This window comes from Lotus japonicus, chromosome 5, assembly GCF_012489685.1.
Source record: "Lotus japonicus ecotype B-129 chromosome 5, LjGifu_v1.2".
Classification (NCBI taxonomy): Eukaryota; Viridiplantae; Streptophyta; class Magnoliopsida; order Fabales; family Fabaceae; genus Lotus; species Lotus japonicus.
In genome coordinates this window covers 60,602,645-60,622,447 of record NC_080045.1, presented here as the reverse complement: position 1 = coordinate 60,622,447, position 19,803 = coordinate 60,602,645, and the positions used below count along the sequence as shown (strand labels likewise).

The window sequence follows — 19,803 nt, the reverse complement described above, 5'->3', positions numbered from 1 at the left end:
AATGTAACTATACCCTTATGATATGGCAATAAACTGGTTGAATCAGAAGCAATACTTGAACTTTTTTTGCTTTTTCAACATTTGCTTCTCAATTTCCCAATCATCACAACAATAGTTATTTCAAAGCTCTTAGATGATGGTTAAATAATGGAATGATAGAGGAGAAGAATTACATAAGAGAGTTTATATAGATGAAAACAATTAGGGTTTATGTTGTTTGCACGTGAAAAAAGGAAGGAGAATATTGTTTCAAAAAGAATATTCAAAATTTGATTTTATAGGTTGTCAAAATTTTAAAATTTGAATCTTAATTTCAAAAAAGTACTTTTTGAAATGTTAGCAAAATCAGTTTTTTAATCACATAAAAAAAAAAGCAAAATACGTATAACAAAAGTGAGAAAGTTTTTGTTTTTAAGACTCATGTATGAATAAGAATATTAAACATCTATTAATGTGATTTTGAATGATTATTCCATAGGTAGTCAATGATGGGTGATGCCTTTTGTTACAGCATTAATGGAGAGTTTAAAAAAAATTAAACAACAATTAATAGTATTTTGAATGACTATTCCATAAGTAGTTAATGATGGGTGATGACTTTTGATTCAGCATAAATGGACAGTTAAAAAAAATTAATCAACAATTAATGAGATTTTTTATGATTATTCAATAGATTGTCAATGATGGGCCACAAAACCAAAATTAAGGAGAAATTGTCTCACCATAAATTTGTCAGAATGATTTAGAGCTTGACACTTGTCAGCTAATGAGGGAGGGTGGATAAGAGTGAACCTGGGAGTGCCAACTCATCTAAGTGGGTCTCACAGTCACAGAGTTCTTCTTTTCTATAGTATATAGATTCTTTGGGTCAAATGGCTTATATGAGTTGTTCGGATATTGGAGTAAGCGGGTTCTTGCAAGTGCGTTGTTTTCCAGACTAACTTCAAGATGTTTCTTTAATTGAGAGTCCGCCTCCTAAGAGAAAAAAATTTCATTAATTTTTTATACGACTTCTTTCAATTAGTGACCGTTGATTTTACTTGATGTGTTAAATTTTCGCTCGCCTGGGCCGTGAGGAGCTCACGGGGTAGGAAGTATGGTTCTTTTCTCCATCCCCACAATTTAAGTTAGAAATATTTTTACCCGGATCCCCATCTCTAAAAGGAATTTTTTAAAAATTTAAAGCCCCAAATAGGACAATCTCCACGGGATCTCTATCGTTGGATTAAAATTGTATTATCTACCCACTCTAACTAATCAAATTCCAAATATATGAAAGAAAAATGTGTTTAATTTAATTTAATTAATTAATATCACTGATTTCTAAATCATGATTAGTTAACATTGCATAAAAATTTGAGTCCAAAAAAAAAAGTTTGAAAGGCTTTCAATACAAATTAGAAGGTCCATCAATCAATAAGAAAAAAAAAATACTAGCCCATCATGGAACTTTAGAAGCCCAACCACAAACAACAATAAAGCCATCGAGAAAATAGGGTTTAGGTCAGTCAGTGCTTGGAAGCAGGGACTTCACTCGCGGCTGCAAAGGTAAGCTTGTTGATTCCATGTTGCATCTTGCATGTCTGATTCGGAACAACAACAACCTGCGATGTCTTCTTCAATTGTCGTGTTGAATCTTTCATTCTAGAATCTCCATTTTCTGCTATTTGATTTGTTTTTCGTTGTTTTGATTTTGAAGGAGGAGAAGGAGAAGGATGTCTCACAGGAAGTTCGAACACCCCAGGCACGGGTCACTGGGATTTCTCCCCAGGAAGCGTGCTGCTCGTCACAGAGGAAAAGGTTTTTTCATCGTATCTGGGCTTCTGTTATTTTAATTACCAACTATTGCTGCTGTAAATTTGTGAAACAATTTCTATGATGTGATGTGATCATGTTTTTGCTTGATTAAAACTATCTTAAAACACTTGGATATGGTTCCGTTTGATCCATTCTTTTGAGTGATTAAACTTGCATCCATTTCATCAAGTTTTCCAATCAAATAGTGATATGTAGTAAAGTTTTCAAAATTCATAAACAAATTCCTCATAGAAGTTATTCAATGTTGAAAAATGCTAGTGTTATTGTTTGACTGTAATTTTCTATGTTTATTCCTTCATTTCAGAATCTGGGTTTTGACATTTGTAACTTTTACTCGTGCAGTGAAGTCATTCCCTAAGGATGACCCTTCCAAATCACCCAAGCTTACTGCCTTCTTGGGTTACAAGGCTGGTATGACTCACATTGTTAGAGAGGTCGAGAAGCCAGGATCAAGTGAGTCTCATTCTTAAGAAGCTTTAGTTATTTACTTATTGAAAATTTGAAATTCATACATTTTTTGTATGGTAGGTTGTCACCTTTATATTTTACTCAGCTACTGGATCTTCTATAGAAGGCTGTAGTTGGTGTTGTTATTTCCTTAGTTGTTCTAAGTCTAACTAAATAAATTACTTAGGAAGCCATTAGTTGTATCCATGAAAAATTTCATTTTTGGTGATAGTGCTTTTCTCCCTCCAAATTATCTGAGTGGATTAGTTAGTTATTCCTGAGAAACTAATGTTTTAAAGTACAGTGTTTCGTGTCCTGTTTCTCTTACTTTGCACAATTGTGTCGTGGAAATAAGTCCCTTTTAGTTTTTAATGTATTTGGCATTATTAAAATGCATGGTTCAGCTAAATTTCATTTTGAAGTTTATATTGCGGATGCTGCTGCATGCTTTTACTGTTGCAACAAACCATTTATGTATGTGTTCTGAGTTATTTATTGTTAATTGTATCCTTTGTTTTTCTATAAATATATCACACGTTATATTATTTTACAACAGAGCTTCACAAGAAGGAGACTTGCGAGCCAGTTACAATTATCGAGACCCCTCCAATGGTTATTGTTGGTGTTGTGGGCTATGTGAAAACTCCTCGTGGTATGCGAACATTGAAAACTGTTTGGGCTCAGCATTTGAGTGAGGAAGTGAAGCGTAGGTTCTATAAGAACTGGTGCAAGTCCAAGAAGAAGGCTTTCACCAAGTACTCCAAGCAGTTTGAGTCCGAAGAAGGGAAGAAAAACGTTCAGGCCCAGCTGGAGAAAATTAAGAAGTATGCAACTGTTGTCCGTGTGTTGGCTCACACTCAGGTACTTCCAATGACAAAGTGATTGCATATTATTGAGCCTAGGTGTTCTACGTTTTGAAGGCTAACTATACATTTACTTAAATGTTTATGCCTTTTGGGTGATGAGAATGATGAGATTCTTGTTCTTGTGCTAACGCAGTGCCTTTTAATTTGGTGCAATGAGCGGCACTTTCCACACGAGATTTCTGACTCCTTTCTAATTCTTTTTGTTGTTTGACTGAGTGTCAAGTAAAATTGGGCAAAAGGAAGTTGTATTTTTTTCACCCAACCTCTATATAATAACCTCATCTCCAAGTGATTGCATGTTCTTATTTTGTTAAATATGAAGTCATCGGTTCATTCTGCAATTTATAGGTTAACCATACATACATACAGAATGTGTATCTTTTGAGAGATGAGCATGATGAAATTCTTTTGCTAACGCAGTGCCATTTAATTTGGTGCCATGAGCGGCATTTTCCACACGAGATTTCTGACTCCTGTTTGTTCTCATTTCCTTTTTATGTTTTTTGTGCTGTCAAGAAAAATACAGGGGGAAAATGAAATTGTATTATTTTCTCTAGCAATGTTTTGAGTTTCTGTAGATCACCTGATGTCTACCCCTATGCTAAAATTCTTTATTCGTGTTTTATCTCTCTTAATTTGTAGTTTCATGTTACATAATTTTAAATACTAATTTAAAATATTACATTGTTATCCAAATTCTATATTCTAAATCACCTTCAAACCTATTTATTTGGTATATGTTTCTAATATAATTGTCTGTCTATTTCAATCTCAGATCAGAAAAATGAAAGGGTTGAAGCAGAAGAAAGCCCACATCATGGAAATTCAGGTCAATGGCGGCACTGTGGCACAGAAGGTGGACTTTGCTTACAGTTTCTTTGAGAAACAGGTTCCAATTGATGCTGTGTTCCAGAAGGATGAGATGATTGACATCATTGGAGTGACTAAAGGTAAGGGTTATGAGGGTGTTGTGACCCGTTGGGGTGTTACCCGTCTTCCTCGCAAGACTCACAGGGGTTTGAGGAAGGTGGCCTGTATTGGTGCCTGGCATCCAGCTAGAGTTTCTTTCACTGTTGCCAGGGCTGGTCAGAATGGATACCACCACCGAACTGAGCTGAACAAGAAGATTTACAGGCTTGGCAAGGCTGGAGATGAGTCTCACTCAGCCATCACTGAGTTTGATAGGTGAGTAACTTGCTGATTATTTATTATTGCATGCAATAAAGCACTGGACAGCAAGTAATATGCTGATTGTTTGTTTCACATTAGTCTAGCATTGAGGCTCAAACTAATCCGACTTGATTTCTGATCCAGGACTGAGAAGGAAATTACCCCAATGGGTGGATTCCCACACTACGGTATTGTGAAGGATGATTTCCTCATGATCAAGGGAGGCTGTGTTGGCCCCAAGAAGAGGGTTGTCACATTGCGTCAATCCTTGCTTACGCAGACTTCTCGTGTTGCTTTGGAGGAGATCAAACTCAAGTTTATTGACACCTCTTCGAAGTTTGGACATGGGCGCTTCCAGTCAACACAAGAGAAGCAGAAGTTCTATGGACGCCTGAAAGCTTAATTATGCTATTTTGGTGGAAAATCTGGAACTTAGTTTTGAACTTGTTTTTTATTACCTTGTCTTTTGAACTTGGTCTGTGTTTTCTTCAATGTGACAATTTATAAGTCATGGATTTTCAGTTTAGTTTGAGAATAGTGAAAAGGGAACCTGATTAATTTGAGGGATTAGTATTTTGTTCAATTTTGACATTTTATATGATTAGTCATTGATAATTTACGTGTTTGAGAGTACTGAAAAGGGGCGATCTTACTAAATAGAAGGATCGTGTTGAAGTTGAAGTTCTATGCAGCCACAATAAAGCTTCTCCCCTATACAACTAAGGCATATGGGCTTCCAATAATGACACTCTTACTAGCTCCTCTAAGTGTTGATTTTTTCACTAAGCAACACCATTTTGCTCTGGTGTATTAGGACAAGTAGTTTGATCAATGATCCAAGTGCTTCAAAGTAACTCTACATAATTTCTGTACCCATGGACATCAGAAACCTTCTCTTCTCTTCACTTTTTATTTGCATACCATTTTAGACCATTTTACATGACGCCAGATCTTCCCATGTAGGAGGCTTCTCTTTTCTAGAGTATATGAGAGTTTATTCGTCTTGATGCTCATGCATTTCCCGTTAATTGTGACCATAAATTGATTTAGTGAGAAGGGTTTTCACATAGGAAACACTGTCTTTTTCTTTTCTTTTCAAAGATGCATAGATTAAAATCCAAAGTGTTGCCCTACGACACTTACACAATGTTCCCTCTGAAACCCTAAGGTTGATACAACAATGCAATAAGATGAGGAAATCATAGACAATACATGCTTACTCGTAGAACTCGGAACCCTAAGGTTGATACAACAATGCAATAAGATGAGGAAATCATAGACAATACATGCTTACTCGTAGAACTCGGAATCCTTAAGAGTGATACTGCAATGCAATAGGATGATGAAACTAGAAATACATGCTTACTCGTCTTACATGAAGCTAAAACACTAATAGTCTTACAAAACTCTCAAACTCCAAAGTCATCAAAGAAACATGCTAATATATATATATATATATATATATATATATATATATATATATATATATATATTTTTTTTTTTCTAATTTAGTTCGCGCTTCATCATGTTGGTGGATGTGGTGGTGGGGTGGTAATGGGTGGTGGTGGAAGAGGTGGATTGGAGAAGTAAAAATGGAGAACAAAAACTTGAAAAAAAATATCTCCCTTGTGGAAAAAGAACTATCACATAAAAGAGAAGAAAACTCAATGAAATAGTAGAAATGTCCATTGGGAAAAAACCTTCTGACCCTACCCCCAATGATGTGATGCTTTCAGATTGATTAAGGATGTACTAGGGTTTCATGAAAATACACCACTTTCAGATTGAACAATAATAAGAATTGATGAGGGCCCAGACTTTTTGGGGTTATTGATTTAAGGGGTTCATATGCAAGTGTGTAGCAGATCATATGTAACTAGATTCTACTTATAATCTATTTTGAGCTTATTTTAGTAAACCATTTCGATTAGTTATTTAGATTAACTTTATGAGTAAGAGGTTATGCTTACCCATGATATAATTTCAACTTACTTTAATATGCTTCCCAGATTATCATATGAATAAACCCGTTAAGAGAAAAACTTCCTCAATAAACTAGTACTAAAGTGTTAAATTTCCACTCCCCTCGACCAACTTTATGGTTCCATTCCAGTATGCAAGGCAGGGAAATCGTCGGTTGGGAAGCACGATCCTTGTCCCCATCGCTAAAATTTTAGTTGGAGATATTATTACCCTTTTTCTCATCTTCAAGAAGGAAATTTTCACAAAATCAAAGTTCTAAATAGGGAAATTTCCACGACATCTATATCGTTGAATTAAAATTGTAATATCTACACACTCAACTAATCAGATTCCAAAGAAGATAAGATATGGAAGATTTATCTGACCATATTAGTGAATATTGTTTTGGTCTTGACTAAAGTATCCATACAACCGACAGCCGTGAGACTAATCCCTCGCCCCGCGGTCAGCGCACTAAGCGGTAGGGGGCTGGCCAAGGAGTTTCCTCTATTCGCAAGAGTTAGGATTCAAACCCTCAACTACTTGCTTAAAGGATGAAGTGCTGAACCACTACACCAGCTCACTTGGTTACCATGTTAGTGAATATACATATACATTATGCTCTAAAAATAAAACTTCTTTTTCATTTTAATTTCTTACAATTTTTTTCCTAGCTCCATTCATTTTGTTGGAAAAAATGAGTCCAAGCTCCAAGCTAGAAGGTCCATCCCAAACCCAACAAGAAACAAAAGCCCATAGAACTTTAGCAGCCCAGCCACAACAAATAAAATCAGAGAGAAATTAGGGTTTTAGCTCAGTTCCTGCAACTCAGGTCTTCACTCGCCGCTGCTGCAGGTTCTCTTCCAAATCTCATCTTCTCCACCATTTTCCCCCATTTTCTCACCTGCCATTGCTTCCTTCGTTGTCTTCATTATTTTCGTTTCAAGATTCTCAGTACGACAATCCATTTTTCAACCAAACTTGTTGATTCCGTGTTTTCTCTTGCATTTCTGATTCTTAACGCGATTATTATCAATTGTTGTGTTTAATGCATCATTCTGGAATCTCCATTGATTTGTATTTTTGTTTTGATTTTGAAGGAGAAGGAGAAGGATGTCTCACAGGAAGTTCGAGCACCCCAGACATGGGTCACTGGGATTTCTCCCTAGGAAGCGTGCTGCACGTCACAGGGGAAAAGGTTTGTTCTTTGTATCTGGGCATCTGTTGTTTCAATTGCCAAGTATTGCTGCTGTGAATTTGTGAAACAAAACTACGAGGATGTTATGTTGTAATTTTTTTGGTGAATGGATCCTCCTCATGTTTTTGCTTTAAATTGTTGATTACAAACTTGCAACAATTTCCTTACACCCATTTCATGATGTTTTCCAATCAAATAGTGATATGTAGTCAAGTTTTTAAAATTCATATACAAGTGTTATTGTTTGAGTGGAGAACTTGATTGTGAGAATACAAGTGACTTGATCTATGTTTATTCCCTCATATCAGAATCTGATTTTTTAACATTTGTAATTTTTACCTGTGCAGTGAAGTCATTCCCTAAGGATGACCCATCCAAGTCACCCAAGCTTACTGCCTTCTTGGGTTACAAGGCTGGTATGACTCACATTGTCAGAGAGGTCGAGAAGCCAGGATCAAGTGAGTCACATTCGTATCAAATTTTCTTATCGTTCTCACTTAAATGTATCCTGTGGAAGTCAATATTGGTGCTGGTTTTTATTTCCTTCAAATTATGGGATGGAATGAGTAATTTTAGGGAAACAGATGTTTTGAAATACACTTGTTCATGTGCTCTTTCAGGTTATGGATATAGCTCCTTCAGTTTTTTTTTTCTATGTAGAATGGTATTATTAAACTGCATGTTTTAGTCAATTTTGGTTGTGAAGTATATGTCAGTAATTATGCTTCATTCTTTTATTGTTGTAATGAACATTATAAGCCGATGTATGGTATCCATTTTTATTGTAAAATTACATTAACGCAATTCTTTTGCAACAGAGCTTCACAAGAAGGAGACTTGCGAGCCAGTTACAATCATTGAGACCCCTCCAATGGTTATTGTTGGTGTTGTGGGCTATGTGAAAACTCCCCGTGGTATGCGAACATTGAACACTGTTTGGGCTCAGCATTTGAGTGAGGAAGTGAAGCGTAGGTTCTATAAGAACTGGTGCAAGTCCAAGAAGAAGGCTTTCTCCAAGTACTCCAAGCAGTTTGAGTCTGAAGAAGGGAAGAAAAATGTTCAGGCACAGTTGGAGAAAATTAAGAAGTATGCAACTGTTGTCCGTGTGTTGGCTCACACTCAGGTACTTCCTATGACAAAGTGATTTCATATTCTGGGTGTTCTACGTTATGAAGGTTAACTATACGTTTTATAAACGTTTATGTTTTTTGGGTGATGAGAATGATGAGATTCTTGTTCTTGTGCTAACGCAGTGCCATTTAATTTGGTGCAATGAGCGGCACTTTCCACACGAGATTTCTGACACCCTCTTGTTTTAATTTCTTTTTGATGTTTTTTGTGCTGTCAAGAAAAATATAGGGGCAAATGAAACTGTAATATTTTCTATGGCAAATGTTTTGGGTTTCTGTAGATCACCTGGCAATTCCAAATTCTTCCATTTGTGTTTTATCTCTCAATTTATCATTTCATGTTACATGATTTTAAATACTAATACCATTGTTAGCCAAATTCTAAATCACCTCCAATTATATTTATTTGGTGTATTTGGTATAAATTTCTAATATTATTGTATATCAATCTCACAGATCAGAAAAATGAAAGGGTTGAAGCAGAAGAAAGCCCACATCATGGAAATTCAGGTCAATGGTGGGACTGTGGCACAGAAGGTGGACTTTGCTTACAGTTTCTTCGAGAAACAGGTTCCTATTGATGCTGTGTTCCAGAAGGATGAGATGATTGACATCATTGGGGTGACCAAAGGTAAGGGTTATGAGGGTGTTGTGACCCGTTGGGGTGTTACCCGTCTTCCTCGCAAGACTCACAGGGGTTTGAGGAAGGTTGCTTGTATTGGTGCATGGCATCCAGCAAGAGTTTCTTTCACTGTTGCCAGGGCTGGTCAAAATGGATACCATCACCGAACTGAGCTGAACAAGAAGATTTACAGGCTTGGCAAGGCTGGAGACGAGTCGCACTCAGCCATTACTGAGTTTGATAGGTGAGAAACTTGCTGATTATTTATTATTGCATGCAATAAATCACTGGACAGCAAGAAATATGCTGATTGTTTGTTTCACAGTAGACTATCATTCAGGTTCAAACTAATCCGACTTATTTTCTGAACCAGGACTGAGAAGGAGATTACCCCAATGGGTGGATTCCCACACTACGGTATTGTGAAGGATGATTTCCTCATGATCAAAGGAGGCTGTGTTGGTCCCAAGAAAAGGGTTATCACATTGCGTCAATCCCTGCTTAAGCAGACTTCTCGTGTTGCTTTGGAGGAGATCAAACTCAAGTTTATCGACACCTCTTCAAAGTTTGGACATGGGCGCTTCCAGTCCACTCAAGAGAAGCAGAAGTTCTATGGACGCCTCAAAGCTTAATTATGTTATTTTGATGGAAATCTGGAACGTAATTTTAAAATTATATTTGATTACCATGTGTTTTGAACTTGTAAGTGTTTTCTCCTGTCATTTGATACATCATGGATTCTCTCGTTTGTAGTTGAGCTTCTGAACCTTCGTTTCTCAGGAGTTTTGAGTTGTACTCAAATTTTGTTTCTAATGTTCATTTTTACTTCATCTATTCGTTTCTGTTGTAGTTTGCAAAGTATATTCTCTATTATGCTTTGATTTTAGGGATTCTTAACATGCTTTTATCACGGAATACGGCAACTTGTTCCCCTTACCTTTTTCTAATTTAAACTAAAATTCTAAACGCGATAGGTTTAGAAATATTTTGACTAACTAGTTGGGTAAATTTCTTGGAAATAGATTTTTTTGTTGAATTTGACATTTGGTTCTTTGAAATCATGCATGAAATTTTGTGAGTCTTCGTTGAATCTTGCTTATAGAAGTTTGTCTTTTACTTCAAATCCAAATTTTTGATTAGAGACTTTAACAATTTGGCAGGTAAGTTACATCACATGATAAGCAAAGTAGAACAGATATTCATTATGTTTTTTAGTTTTTCAAATTTTTGGGTTTGTTTATATGCTTTTTTTGTCATGTATTATAAATTACACCTAGATGCAAGAAAAAGAAAACTATTGTTAGCACATTTAATTTCAGCTGTCATTGTAATTTTCAAGTTATGTAAATAGTTTATCCTTTTGAGCTTAATATAGTAAAACACTGCAACATCATTTCATAAATATAGTTAATTTCATTTTATAACTATGTTTGGTTTGGCGTTAAAACCATCATAAACATGATTTCAAGTATCTCAAGACCTAAATAGAGAAGCTAAAATCTGTCACATTGAGTTTAACGTGAATTGGAAAAGCAGAATTTTGACACTTTGGTTTTGGCTTCGACATAGATTACGTTGAGTTCAAACGGAACCCATCATAAACATGATTTCAAGTATCTCAAGACCTAAATAGAGAAGTTAAAATCTGTCACATTGAGTTTAACGTGAATTGGAAAAGCAGAATTTTGACACTTTGGTTTTGGCTTCGACATAGATTACATTGAGTTCAAACGGAACCCAAATGACCATTAGCTAAGTGTCGAATTGAGAAAGTTTTGAGGCCAATAGTTAATATGGCAAGAGCATTTCTCTTTTTGGTTGGACAATTTTTAACACAAGTATTTCCTCCGCTAGTGGTCCATGCAAAGATATAAGTACAATCTTTTCAATAGTTCAACATTACATTTTCTGTGTTTTTCTTCGACATTATACAGTAGAAATCATATAATCTGTGATTTATGTCCTTAGTCATCCACATCCCGAGCCATTTGTCACGAGTCCCGTCCTATAACCATGTTCTGTGTAAATACATCTTGAGATAGGAAACAACGACCCAAATCCCCACAATCTTGTGTGATTATGCAACGACTTGAAGCGTAACAAAGGAGAGGGGAAGGTATGAAAACCTAGTTGTCGACATATAAATACTCATGTAACCCTAAGGGGAAGATAGAGCGAATACACAACTAGGCTAACTTAAGAAGCTTGATTCTTGACTGACTTAGGTACATAAACTTCCTGCAAACACAAATATGTTAACTAACATAATTCTCTACTTATTGTTATACCACCATAATTCATTTAAATATGGTAGGGACAATAAATCAATTTTTTAAAGTAATCTTGTTTAACGTGTGTATGTATTTTCACAATAGATTTACGTTGAATTCAACACGGCAAAATCTTATTCTTTTCATCCATTAATGTTAAACTCCATATTAAACTCACATATCTATTGGTACTTGAGATGTGCAAATCACCTTTGGGTTTGAACCAAACACACACACACATACACATTGTACTTACTTAGTTTCAATGTGTTGGCCAATGTCCAGATAAGCATGAATGTCCAAATCAGAAGACAAAAATAGATGTGGATAAGTTTTGGCTGAGTCCAGTAGCATGAGTGTGGTGGTAACAAAAGTTAGGTCAAATCTTCAAACATTATGTATTACCTTAAAAATTCAAACCAAGGTTATCTCAGAATAATATAAATAATCTCAAACAGAGTTACAAGTGTATATATGTAACAACAACATAGGGTAAAGTAAATTCATGTGTGCCGCGGCCACTCTGCGATAAAGCTCTCTCTCTCTCTCTCTGGTTTCTCACTTTCTCTGTCTCTGTCACTCTCTTCCAGGCAAGTTCTCTCTCTCTCTCTCTCTCTCTCTCTCTCTCTCTCTCTCTAGACCTATCTGATTTTCTGTTCTGAACCAAGTAATGTGCAGGGTGTTTGTTGTACTTTCTTTGCTGAGATGTCAATGATTTAACGCAGATTTGGGTCTCTGACCTGGAATTTTGACATGCCCTTTTCTCCTTTTGGGGTTTTTTCACTGTTCTTTGTTCTGGGTAGTACCTAGATTCAGGTCTCCAATTGGGTATGCGAGTTTCATCTGAATTTGATTGAATATCGGATAAAAATTGAATCTTTTTGTTTCCCGTTTTTCTTGTTTCTTGATTTATGAATACCCATGATTCTGTTTAATTTGCATTGTGATTTCTTGGTATCTTGATTTAGTCCAATTGGATTTTGAAAGAAAATTGGAATGTGGGTTTTACTTCAGAGTGAAAATTTCCAAGCTTGTTGAATGTGATCTTTACTTCAGATTGATTCATTTCAGACTAGACAGCTTTGAATTGAACTAGTTTTTTTTATAAGCCTTTGAATTGAACTAGTAAAATGAAAGAGTTGAAGTGATTGAGTATTGTTGATTTGAACTAGTTGTAATCTTTTTTTTGTTTCCTGGTTTTTACAGGTCAATTTGCCATGACTGAACCCTCCAAGGTCATTCACGTTCGAAACGTGGGGCACGAAATATCTGAAGTACCTTTCTCTCTCTCTCTCTCTCTCTCTCTCTCTTGCTTTCTTTCTCTAATGCTGGATGTCTGCCTTGTTTGTATCTATTTGTTTTGATAACATGATCATGTCATGGCTTTGCTAAGGGGCTGGATTGCTTTAGCTTTGTTTTACCTTGAGAAATTGCGGATAAATGCGAGGATTTCTTTCTTTATTGCTGGATGTCTGTTGTTTCTACCAGTTTGTTTTGGTAACCTGATCATGTCATGGCTTTGCTACGACTCAATTGCTTTAGCTTTGTTTTGAAGTGATTTATTGCAGTTATGGTTGCCTCGCGGAATTGTGGATCAATGCGGCCTTTTCTTTTTTGTATTGTTGGACGTCTGCATTGTTTGTACCTGTTTGTTTTGGTAACATGATCATGCCACAGCTTTGCTATGGCTCAAATGCTTTAGCTTTGTTTTAAAATGATTTAAATTGCGGTTATCTTGCCGAATTGCGGATAAATGGGAGTTTTTCTTTATTTATTGCTGGATGCCTGCTTTATTTCTACCTGTTTGTTTTGGTAACATGATCATGATATGGCTTTGCTACAGCTCAATTGCTTCAGCTATGTTTTTAATTGGTTTAACTTGCGGTTGTGGGCATCTCGTGGAATTGCGGATAAATGCGGGTTTTACTCTATTTATTGCTGGATGTCTGCGTTGTTTCTACCTGTTTGTTTTGGTAACATGATCATTCATGGGTTTGCTATGGCTCAGTCACTTTAGCTTTGATTTGAAGTGATTTAATTTTAAATTGCGGTTGCGGTTACCTCGCGGAATCGTAGATAAATGCCGGTTGATGCGACAGCAATTGCAAGCCCAATGCCGTTGCGTAGACTAAAAAACCCTTTACGCTGCGGCCGCAATTGCGGTTGTTGACCGCCATTTAAAACCCTCAGAACATGATATGGACCATTAGGGTGGGTGGAAACTACATGTCTCAACCGTACAAATTATAGTAGAAAAATGGTTATTAACTAAAGCTGGAGTTGGATGAGTGTTTGGGTCCATAACTTTAAACCTTTTATTTTTATACTAAAATTTTATTAGAGTCTTTACTTTCTGAAGTTCATGAAAACCTTCTTTGATTGCAGAATGATTTACTTCAGCTATTTCAACCTTTTGGAGTAATAACAAAGCTTGTGATGCTGCGTGCTAAAAATCAGGTTTTAAAGGCTGTCTGTTTCCCTCAGAATTTTATGGGTTCTTCATTTATCATTTTTTAATTCAACAATCTGTCTGCCATATTTGCAGGCTCTTCTACAAATGGACGATGTATCTTCTGCAGTTACTGCTATACAGTTTTATGCAAATATGCAGCCAAGCATAAGGTACAAATAGCTTGTTTTACATGTACGCCTGTCTATTGTTTCGATAACTTGATCTTTGTTATCATATTCGGAGATCTTAGTGCTCTATTTATTCCCATTGATATTAAAATTTTCCCAACAATAATTATCTTTTTGTTTTATTCTAGGGGGAGGAATGTTTATGTTCAGTTCTCCTCACATCAAGAACTAACAACAGTAGATCAAAGTCAAGGACGAGGAGATGAGGTTGGTATTTTCTTGTTCATATTTTGGAATTGAAAAGTGCGTGCTTAATCTTTTTTATTTCTTTCAAAGCCGAGAGAATGAGATATTTCCTCCCTACATCTTTGTTTTGTTATCGCAGACTGTTCCATTTCAGTGGGTTCAGTGTACTAAATTGTTATTTTGTAGTTTTCTTTTTCTCTATATCATATACTTCTCTATTTATTCTCCTCTCTATCTCTTCTCTTTCTCTATGCTGTCCTGCTGTTGGGAACTCTCTGGATGCACAGCCAAACCGAATTCTCTTAGTTACAATTCATCACATGCTCTATCCTATGACTGTGGATGTGCTCTATCAAGTATTTTCTCCCCATGGATCTGTGGAGAAGATTGTAACATTTCAGAAGTCAGCTGGTCAGAATCTCTTAGATTTCTCCCTTTCTCTTCTTTCTTTCCCTATTATTGTTTTTTTTCTGTGCGTTTGGACTTTAACTAACTCCACCTATGCTTGCATAGCCGGTCCTAAGCCTTTGGCAGCCACCGTAAAACTGGCCGATATCTTTAATATGGTTTGGACAGGGTGGATTGAGGTTATATTTTGGTAATGCAATAATTAAATTTGAAATATGTGTTGAAGTTATAGGACTTTCAGTAAGAAGGGAGGGAATAGAAAAAATAGAGACTTGAATTGTGATTATGGTTTGATGATACAGAACATTAAGTACTATCCCTTATCTATACTAATACTAGAATCTTAATCTTTACTAAATGAGGAAAAAATCATGAAGTATAAAGAATTTAAGATATTCTAATTTACTCTAGGATACTACCCAAATAATGAGTTATTTTCATATATTTTAAGTCACACCCTCAAGCTAATGTTTACTTTTCTTTAAGTATGTTACAAATAAACTCTTATAAAGAAAAATATAATATGGGTTCCACAAAACATGGCTGGAAAGGAACATAGGGATGTTGGAGCGCTGAACATTGCTGGAAAGAGAATTCAGCATGATGACTTGAGTGATTATCAACTTGAAAAGGTGGTTGGAATGCTGCATAACCAAGGAAGAAGAGGTTCCCTAGAATGATCATGTGCAGAAATTTCCTGTCGAGCATTTATATGCAGCAAGAATAAAACTTCTCCAAATCCACCATGAACAACTTTGGACACTTCAAAGTTTAAACTACAAGACAGTTTACTATAAGTCGATACCAAAAAAATGATATTGCATTTGTTTTTTATGTTTGAAAAGTTATCGTTATATTTTATCTGATTATGTACAGTTAGTGTGTTTTACTAATTGTTTTATGATATATTGGCAAACCCCATAGGCTTTCAGGCTCTGATCCAGTATCAATCACGTCAGAGTGCTGTTACTGCTAGAAGTGCACTTCAGGTTGTTTTAACATTTCCTTTCTGCTCGGGGCTTTACATGGCTTGTTAATTCTGATTTTATTTCTGAATACTGATTGAACTTTTGGTAATTTCTAGGGTCGCAATATTTATGACGGTTGCTGTCAGCTGGACATTCAATTCTCAAAGTAGGTTAAATTAGTCTAAACAATGTCTACATGTATTGGCTTGTGGGTTTATAATTTATCTTATCCTTGTGTTTGAGTTTAATTATTAACTTTCTGTCTATTCCCTTTCTCTCTCTTCTCTTTTCCTTACATTAATTTCTTATATGGACATTTAATTCATCTTAATTGCAGCCTTGATGAATTACAAGTGAACTACAATAATGACCGTTCAAGGTGATTCAATCACCTTTTTTCTTTGTATTGGTTTACTTTTTTCCTTTCTTTTTACACTCACTGACTTTATTCCGTGTCTTTCTCAGGGACTTCACTAACCCAAATCTCCCTACAGAGCAGAAAGGCAGGCCTTCCCAAGTATGTTGTGTTTGATTCTCAACTTATCTATTTATGAATCATATCTTCTTATTGATCTTTGTGAAGTCCATTCTAATATACATATTTCTTATTAACTTTCACTTGTCTTACATCATCTTTTGTGAAACAGCCTGGATATGGTGATGGAGGAAACATGTATCCTGCTCAAGGTTCAGGAGCTAGGGGAGGAGGTATTAAATATTTAAACTGCTTTAGTTTGCTTGGTTCTTTTTTCATGTAGCGTGATTTTTAAGTGTACTAATATTTACCCTTTTTCCCTCCTTTCAGGTGGATTTCCACAGGTGAGTATTTTCCACATCAAGTTGAAGTCCTAATTTGAAATTATTATGGCACAGCTGAATATATGATGAAGTTAATTTCCTCTTTTATCTTATGAGAAGTAGCATAAGAAATCTGTGATGGTGAATTTCTGATTTTTCTGATCTTTCTAATATATAAAGGTACAAAACACCGAGCTTGAATGAAGTAGCCACCCAGTTTGAGGATTTTATTTTGATCCTAAAATATCTTCAATTTAAGGCTTTGCTTTTAAATTGATTTTGTTTTTCAAATTGGTGCTTGATTGGGAGAGCGAGGAACTTGTGTTTTGTGCTTCTTCCCCTTGAACTGTGTGGCATTGTCTTCCATGTTTACCTGATAAAATGGACATGTCACAATTGTATTCCATTTTGTTGACCTGTTTTCTTCTTCTTCTTCTTCTTCTTCTTCTTCTTCTTCATGGAATTGTTAAATTTTTTTTTTTTTGAATTATAGATGGGCAATGCTTCAGCCATTGCAGCTGCCTTTGGGGGAGGTTTGCCTCCTGGGATAACTGGGACAAATGACAGGTGTACAATTCTCGTATCAAATCTTAATCCTGATGTAAGCTCTTCATCTCGCTTCTTTTACAGAGTTCTATCAACTCTCAGCTTATTTAGCTTGAAATTTCTTTATCTCAGAGAGTAGATGAGGATAAACTGTTCAACTTGTTCTCCATTTACGGGAACATTGTGAGAATTAAACTTCTCCGAAACAAACCAGATCATGCACTTATCCAGATGGGAGATGGTTTCCAAGCTGAACTTGCAGTGCACTTTCTGAAGGTTTGTTTCATTTATACCTTGTTTAACATATATATTGTGATACTAGGTTTTGTAATAACTTCACTGAGGAAAAATATATTGTCTTTTACTTTAGTTATAGTTGTTCCTAGTGATATATCATTGTATATATTATTGATTTATTTCAGTGGTTTTAGCATGCATACAATGTGAATATTTGACAATTTGTCACAAGTTGGCTTAGTGTTTTTGCACAATTTCAAAACAAAAGAAGGTTTGATAAAAGAAAAATCACATGACATGTATGTTTCTAGCTGTCAGATTTTTTTTCAATCTATATCTAGGTGTCCGATTAATACTTACCATATTTTGACTAAGCTGTTGATGATAAATTTATATGAGTGCATCTTCTTCCTTGAAGAACTTAATACTCTGTCTTCTGGCATTGTCTCCAACAGTCCATGGAAATTTGTTGGTTGTTCCATTTTCTTGATGCCTTTGTTTTTGTATGTGTTTATTCTGCGGATCTTAGTGTGATAAGGCTTTTGTTGTATGTTTATTCTGAAGATCTTTTTTTCTTTAAATTGAAATGTTAGGAGTCTGCGCTATTGTTCATTCGTAGTTTTATATTTGTTGATTGGTATGCATTGGTTTTATCGAATGATTAGTAGTGGTCCTGTTTTCAAGAGGGTAGCACTCAATGTACTGTTGATAAAAGTCATAGTTGCAAATAGTAATATCCTGATGTGACCCACATTGTTTCATGTCATGAAATTTGTATAAACTAAACTTATAATACTTTTAACTGAACTTATTTTTTCATTTTCTATACTGGGTTGCTAGCAAATCAATCTGTGTACCTTGTTTTCTAGTTCTAAGCTGGCCATAAACATTTTCAACTTTGATATGTAGGGGGCCATATTGTTTGGGAAGCCACTAGAGGTAAACTTCTCCAAGCATGCTACCATAACCCAAGGTGCTGATACGCACGAGTACTCAAATTCAAATCTCAATCGTTTCAATCGCAATGCTGCTAAAAACTACCGCTACTGTTGCTCCCCAACGAGAATGATCCATTTATCCACACTCCCTCAAGACGTCACTGAGGAGGAGATTGCGAGCCTTGTTGAGGAGCACGGAACCATTGTCAACTGCAAAGTGTTTGAGATGAATCAGAAGAAACAGGCTCTGGTTCAGTTTGAGACTGAGGAGCAGGCTACTGAAGCCCTCGTGTGCAAGCATGCCACCTCGCTTTCTGGCTCAGTGATCCGGATCTCCTTTTCCCAGTTACAGAACATTTGAGACTTTGTTTAAAGGACCAGTGGATTGTTAAGCTTATTAGAGACAAGGATTTTGAATTTGGGAAGAATTTTCTTTTATGCAGATGATGGTCTTCTTCATTATCTTGTAATAGTTTCTTTACTTTCTGATTTGCTGATATTAAGACATGCTATTTGACTTATCTCCCTTGATCTATTTGTTTTCTCATCTCATTTGCTCTCTTTAGGTTACTAACATAGTTTAGTGTTTTGTTGTGGGAATATACATTTTGTGATTGTTGATAGGTTGAGTTCTGAAGAATAGGAAGGAGGGGAAATTCACTACCTTCTTATTGCCTTCTTTTGAGTCAAACTTATTATTGCCTATACTTTGATTGTTGTATATGTTTGTAAATTCAGGATAAGTTGGCCTTTCTGTTGTATTCTCAATCCACATCAAGATTTTCTAGTCCAACTGAGCAAGAAGCCCATATATTTTTTTTTTGAAGTGGCTATTGTTCTCCTCTCTCCTTTTGCAACTACACATCTCTCCCTGTTTCTCCTCTAATATACTTTTAATGTCATGTTTTTATTCTTCCTCCTTCCTCGCATGCATGTGGATTGCGAACTTGTTTACTTTTTCTCCTCCTCGTCCTCCTCCTTCTGACACATTTCTCTACCCGTTTCTTCCCCTCAATCAGCAAGCTGCTTCATCCCTGGTGAGACAATGGAATAAGAAAATTCCAAGTTATGCAATGACAGTTTGTAGACCCACAAAAAGATTACAGGTTTCTTACACAAAAGTAAGATGATGAAAATCTTATTTTGACACTTTAAAATGGGCACTCCGGTGCATCAAAGCTTATGCTATGTGTGGAGTTTGGGGAAGGGTCCAATCACTTGGTCTATATTGTATGCAGCTATACCCTGGTTTTTACACAAGAGTTTGTTTCCAGGATTTGAACGCGTGGTCTCGTCACACGACAACAAGTTTTTGGGATGATCTGTATTGAGTGACCATGCTTTAGCATTGATGAATGTTGTACTAGACTTTTCATTTTTCTCTTTAGTTTGATTCTTTTACCTTCTTTACACTGCTCTTCTTTCCCCCTTTTCTGAATATGATTTTTTTTTTCAGAGAAGTCGATTGAATGAGTTGAAAATTTTGAATCTTCAACACTGGTAGGAAGAAGTTCAACACAATGGTTTATTTTGTCCACTCAACACCGGCTTTGGAATATTTGTCTGCTGTGTGTTATGCATTCAACTTGGTTTTTTTCA

The 19,803-nt window shown here is 35.8% G+C and overlaps 3 protein-coding genes across 5 annotated transcripts; all 3 read left to right on the top strand.

Annotated features, from left to right (window-relative positions):
- The first annotated feature begins 1,450 nt into the window (after positions 1 to 1,450).
- Positions 1,451 to 4,916, top strand: LOC130717810 (60S ribosomal protein L3-1). Its single transcript, XM_057568176.1, has 6 exons — positions 1,451 to 1,548; positions 1,700 to 1,800; positions 2,161 to 2,271; positions 2,822 to 3,126; positions 3,907 to 4,316; positions 4,446 to 4,916. The coding sequence occupies exons 2-6, from the start codon at positions 1,716 to 1,718 to the stop codon at positions 4,702 to 4,704; spliced, it is 1,170 nt and encodes a 389-aa protein (XP_057424159.1). The 5' UTR covers positions 1,451 to 1,548; positions 1,700 to 1,715; the 3' UTR covers positions 4,705 to 4,916.
- A 2,058-nt stretch (positions 4,917 to 6,974) lies between these two features.
- LOC130717864 (60S ribosomal protein L3-like) lies at positions 6,975 to 10,047 on the top strand. 2 transcript variants are annotated; one of them, XM_057568243.1, is made up of 6 exons: positions 6,975 to 7,118; positions 7,364 to 7,461; positions 7,809 to 7,919; positions 8,280 to 8,584; positions 9,048 to 9,457; positions 9,587 to 10,047. In XM_057568243.1, the coding sequence occupies exons 2-6, from the start codon at positions 7,377 to 7,379 to the stop codon at positions 9,843 to 9,845; spliced, it is 1,170 nt and encodes a 389-aa protein (XP_057424226.1). In that variant the 5' UTR covers positions 6,975 to 7,118; positions 7,364 to 7,376; the 3' UTR covers positions 9,846 to 10,047. The 2 variants fall into 2 exon arrangements, with proteins under 2 accessions (XP_057424226.1, XP_057424227.1); XM_057568244.1 differs by having other exon boundaries at positions 7,104 to 7,217.
- A 1,874-nt stretch (positions 10,048 to 11,921) lies between these two features.
- LOC130717577 (polypyrimidine tract-binding protein homolog 3-like) lies at positions 11,922 to 18,725 on the top strand. Of its 2 annotated transcripts, none has more exons than XM_057567845.1 (15): positions 11,922 to 12,073; positions 12,690 to 12,757; positions 13,869 to 13,940; positions 14,029 to 14,105; positions 14,252 to 14,330; positions 14,597 to 14,720; positions 15,642 to 15,706; positions 15,802 to 15,851; positions 16,023 to 16,064; positions 16,151 to 16,202; positions 16,333 to 16,393; positions 16,491 to 16,504; positions 16,977 to 17,084; positions 17,162 to 17,305; positions 18,176 to 18,725. In XM_057567845.1, exons 2-15 carry the CDS (start codon positions 12,701 to 12,703, stop codon positions 18,563 to 18,565), a joined length of 1,335 nt encoding a protein of 444 aa, XP_057423828.1. In that variant the 5' UTR covers positions 11,922 to 12,073; positions 12,690 to 12,700; the 3' UTR covers positions 18,566 to 18,725. The 2 variants fall into 2 exon arrangements, with proteins under 2 accessions (XP_057423828.1, XP_057423829.1); XM_057567846.1 differs by lacking the exon at positions 11,922 to 12,073 and adding an exon at positions 12,222 to 12,311.
- The last annotated feature ends 1,078 nt before the right edge of the window (positions 18,726 to 19,803 follow it).

What these genes read in the sequence shown, in the direction of transcription:
- LOC130717810 (XM_057568176.1), top strand. Translation starts at nt 1,716, where the DNA reads ATGTCTCACAGGAAGTTCGAACACCCCAGGCACGGGTCACTGGGATTT. An exon ending in GGTCGAGAAGCCAGGATCAA is followed by an intron (nt 2,272 to 2,821) that starts GTGAGTCTCATT and finishes ATTTTACAACAG; the next exon opens with AGCTTCACAAGAAGGAGACT. An exon ending in GTGTGTTGGCTCACACTCAG is followed by an intron (nt 3,127 to 3,906) that starts GTACTTCCAATG and finishes TTTCAATCTCAG; the next exon opens with ATCAGAAAAATGAAAGGGTT.
- LOC130717864 (XM_057568243.1), top strand. Translation starts at nt 7,377, where the DNA reads ATGTCTCACAGGAAGTTCGAGCACCCCAGACATGGGTCACTGGGATTT. An exon ending in GGTCGAGAAGCCAGGATCAA is followed by an intron (nt 7,920 to 8,279) that starts GTGAGTCACATT and finishes CTTTTGCAACAG; the next exon opens with AGCTTCACAAGAAGGAGACT. An exon ending in GCCATTACTGAGTTTGATAG is followed by an intron (nt 9,458 to 9,586) that starts GTGAGAAACTTG and finishes TTTCTGAACCAG; the next exon opens with GACTGAGAAGGAGATTACCC.
- LOC130717577 (XM_057567845.1), top strand. Translation starts at nt 12,701, where the DNA reads ATGACTGAACCCTCCAAGGTCATTCACGTTCGAAACGTGGGGCACGAA. An exon ending in TGGGGCACGAAATATCTGAA is followed by an intron (nt 12,758 to 13,868) that starts GTACCTTTCTCT and finishes CTTTGATTGCAG; the next exon opens with AATGATTTACTTCAGCTATT. An exon ending in TACAATAATGACCGTTCAAG is followed by an intron (nt 16,065 to 16,150) that starts GTGATTCAATCA and finishes TGTCTTTCTCAG; the next exon opens with GGACTTCACTAACCCAAATC.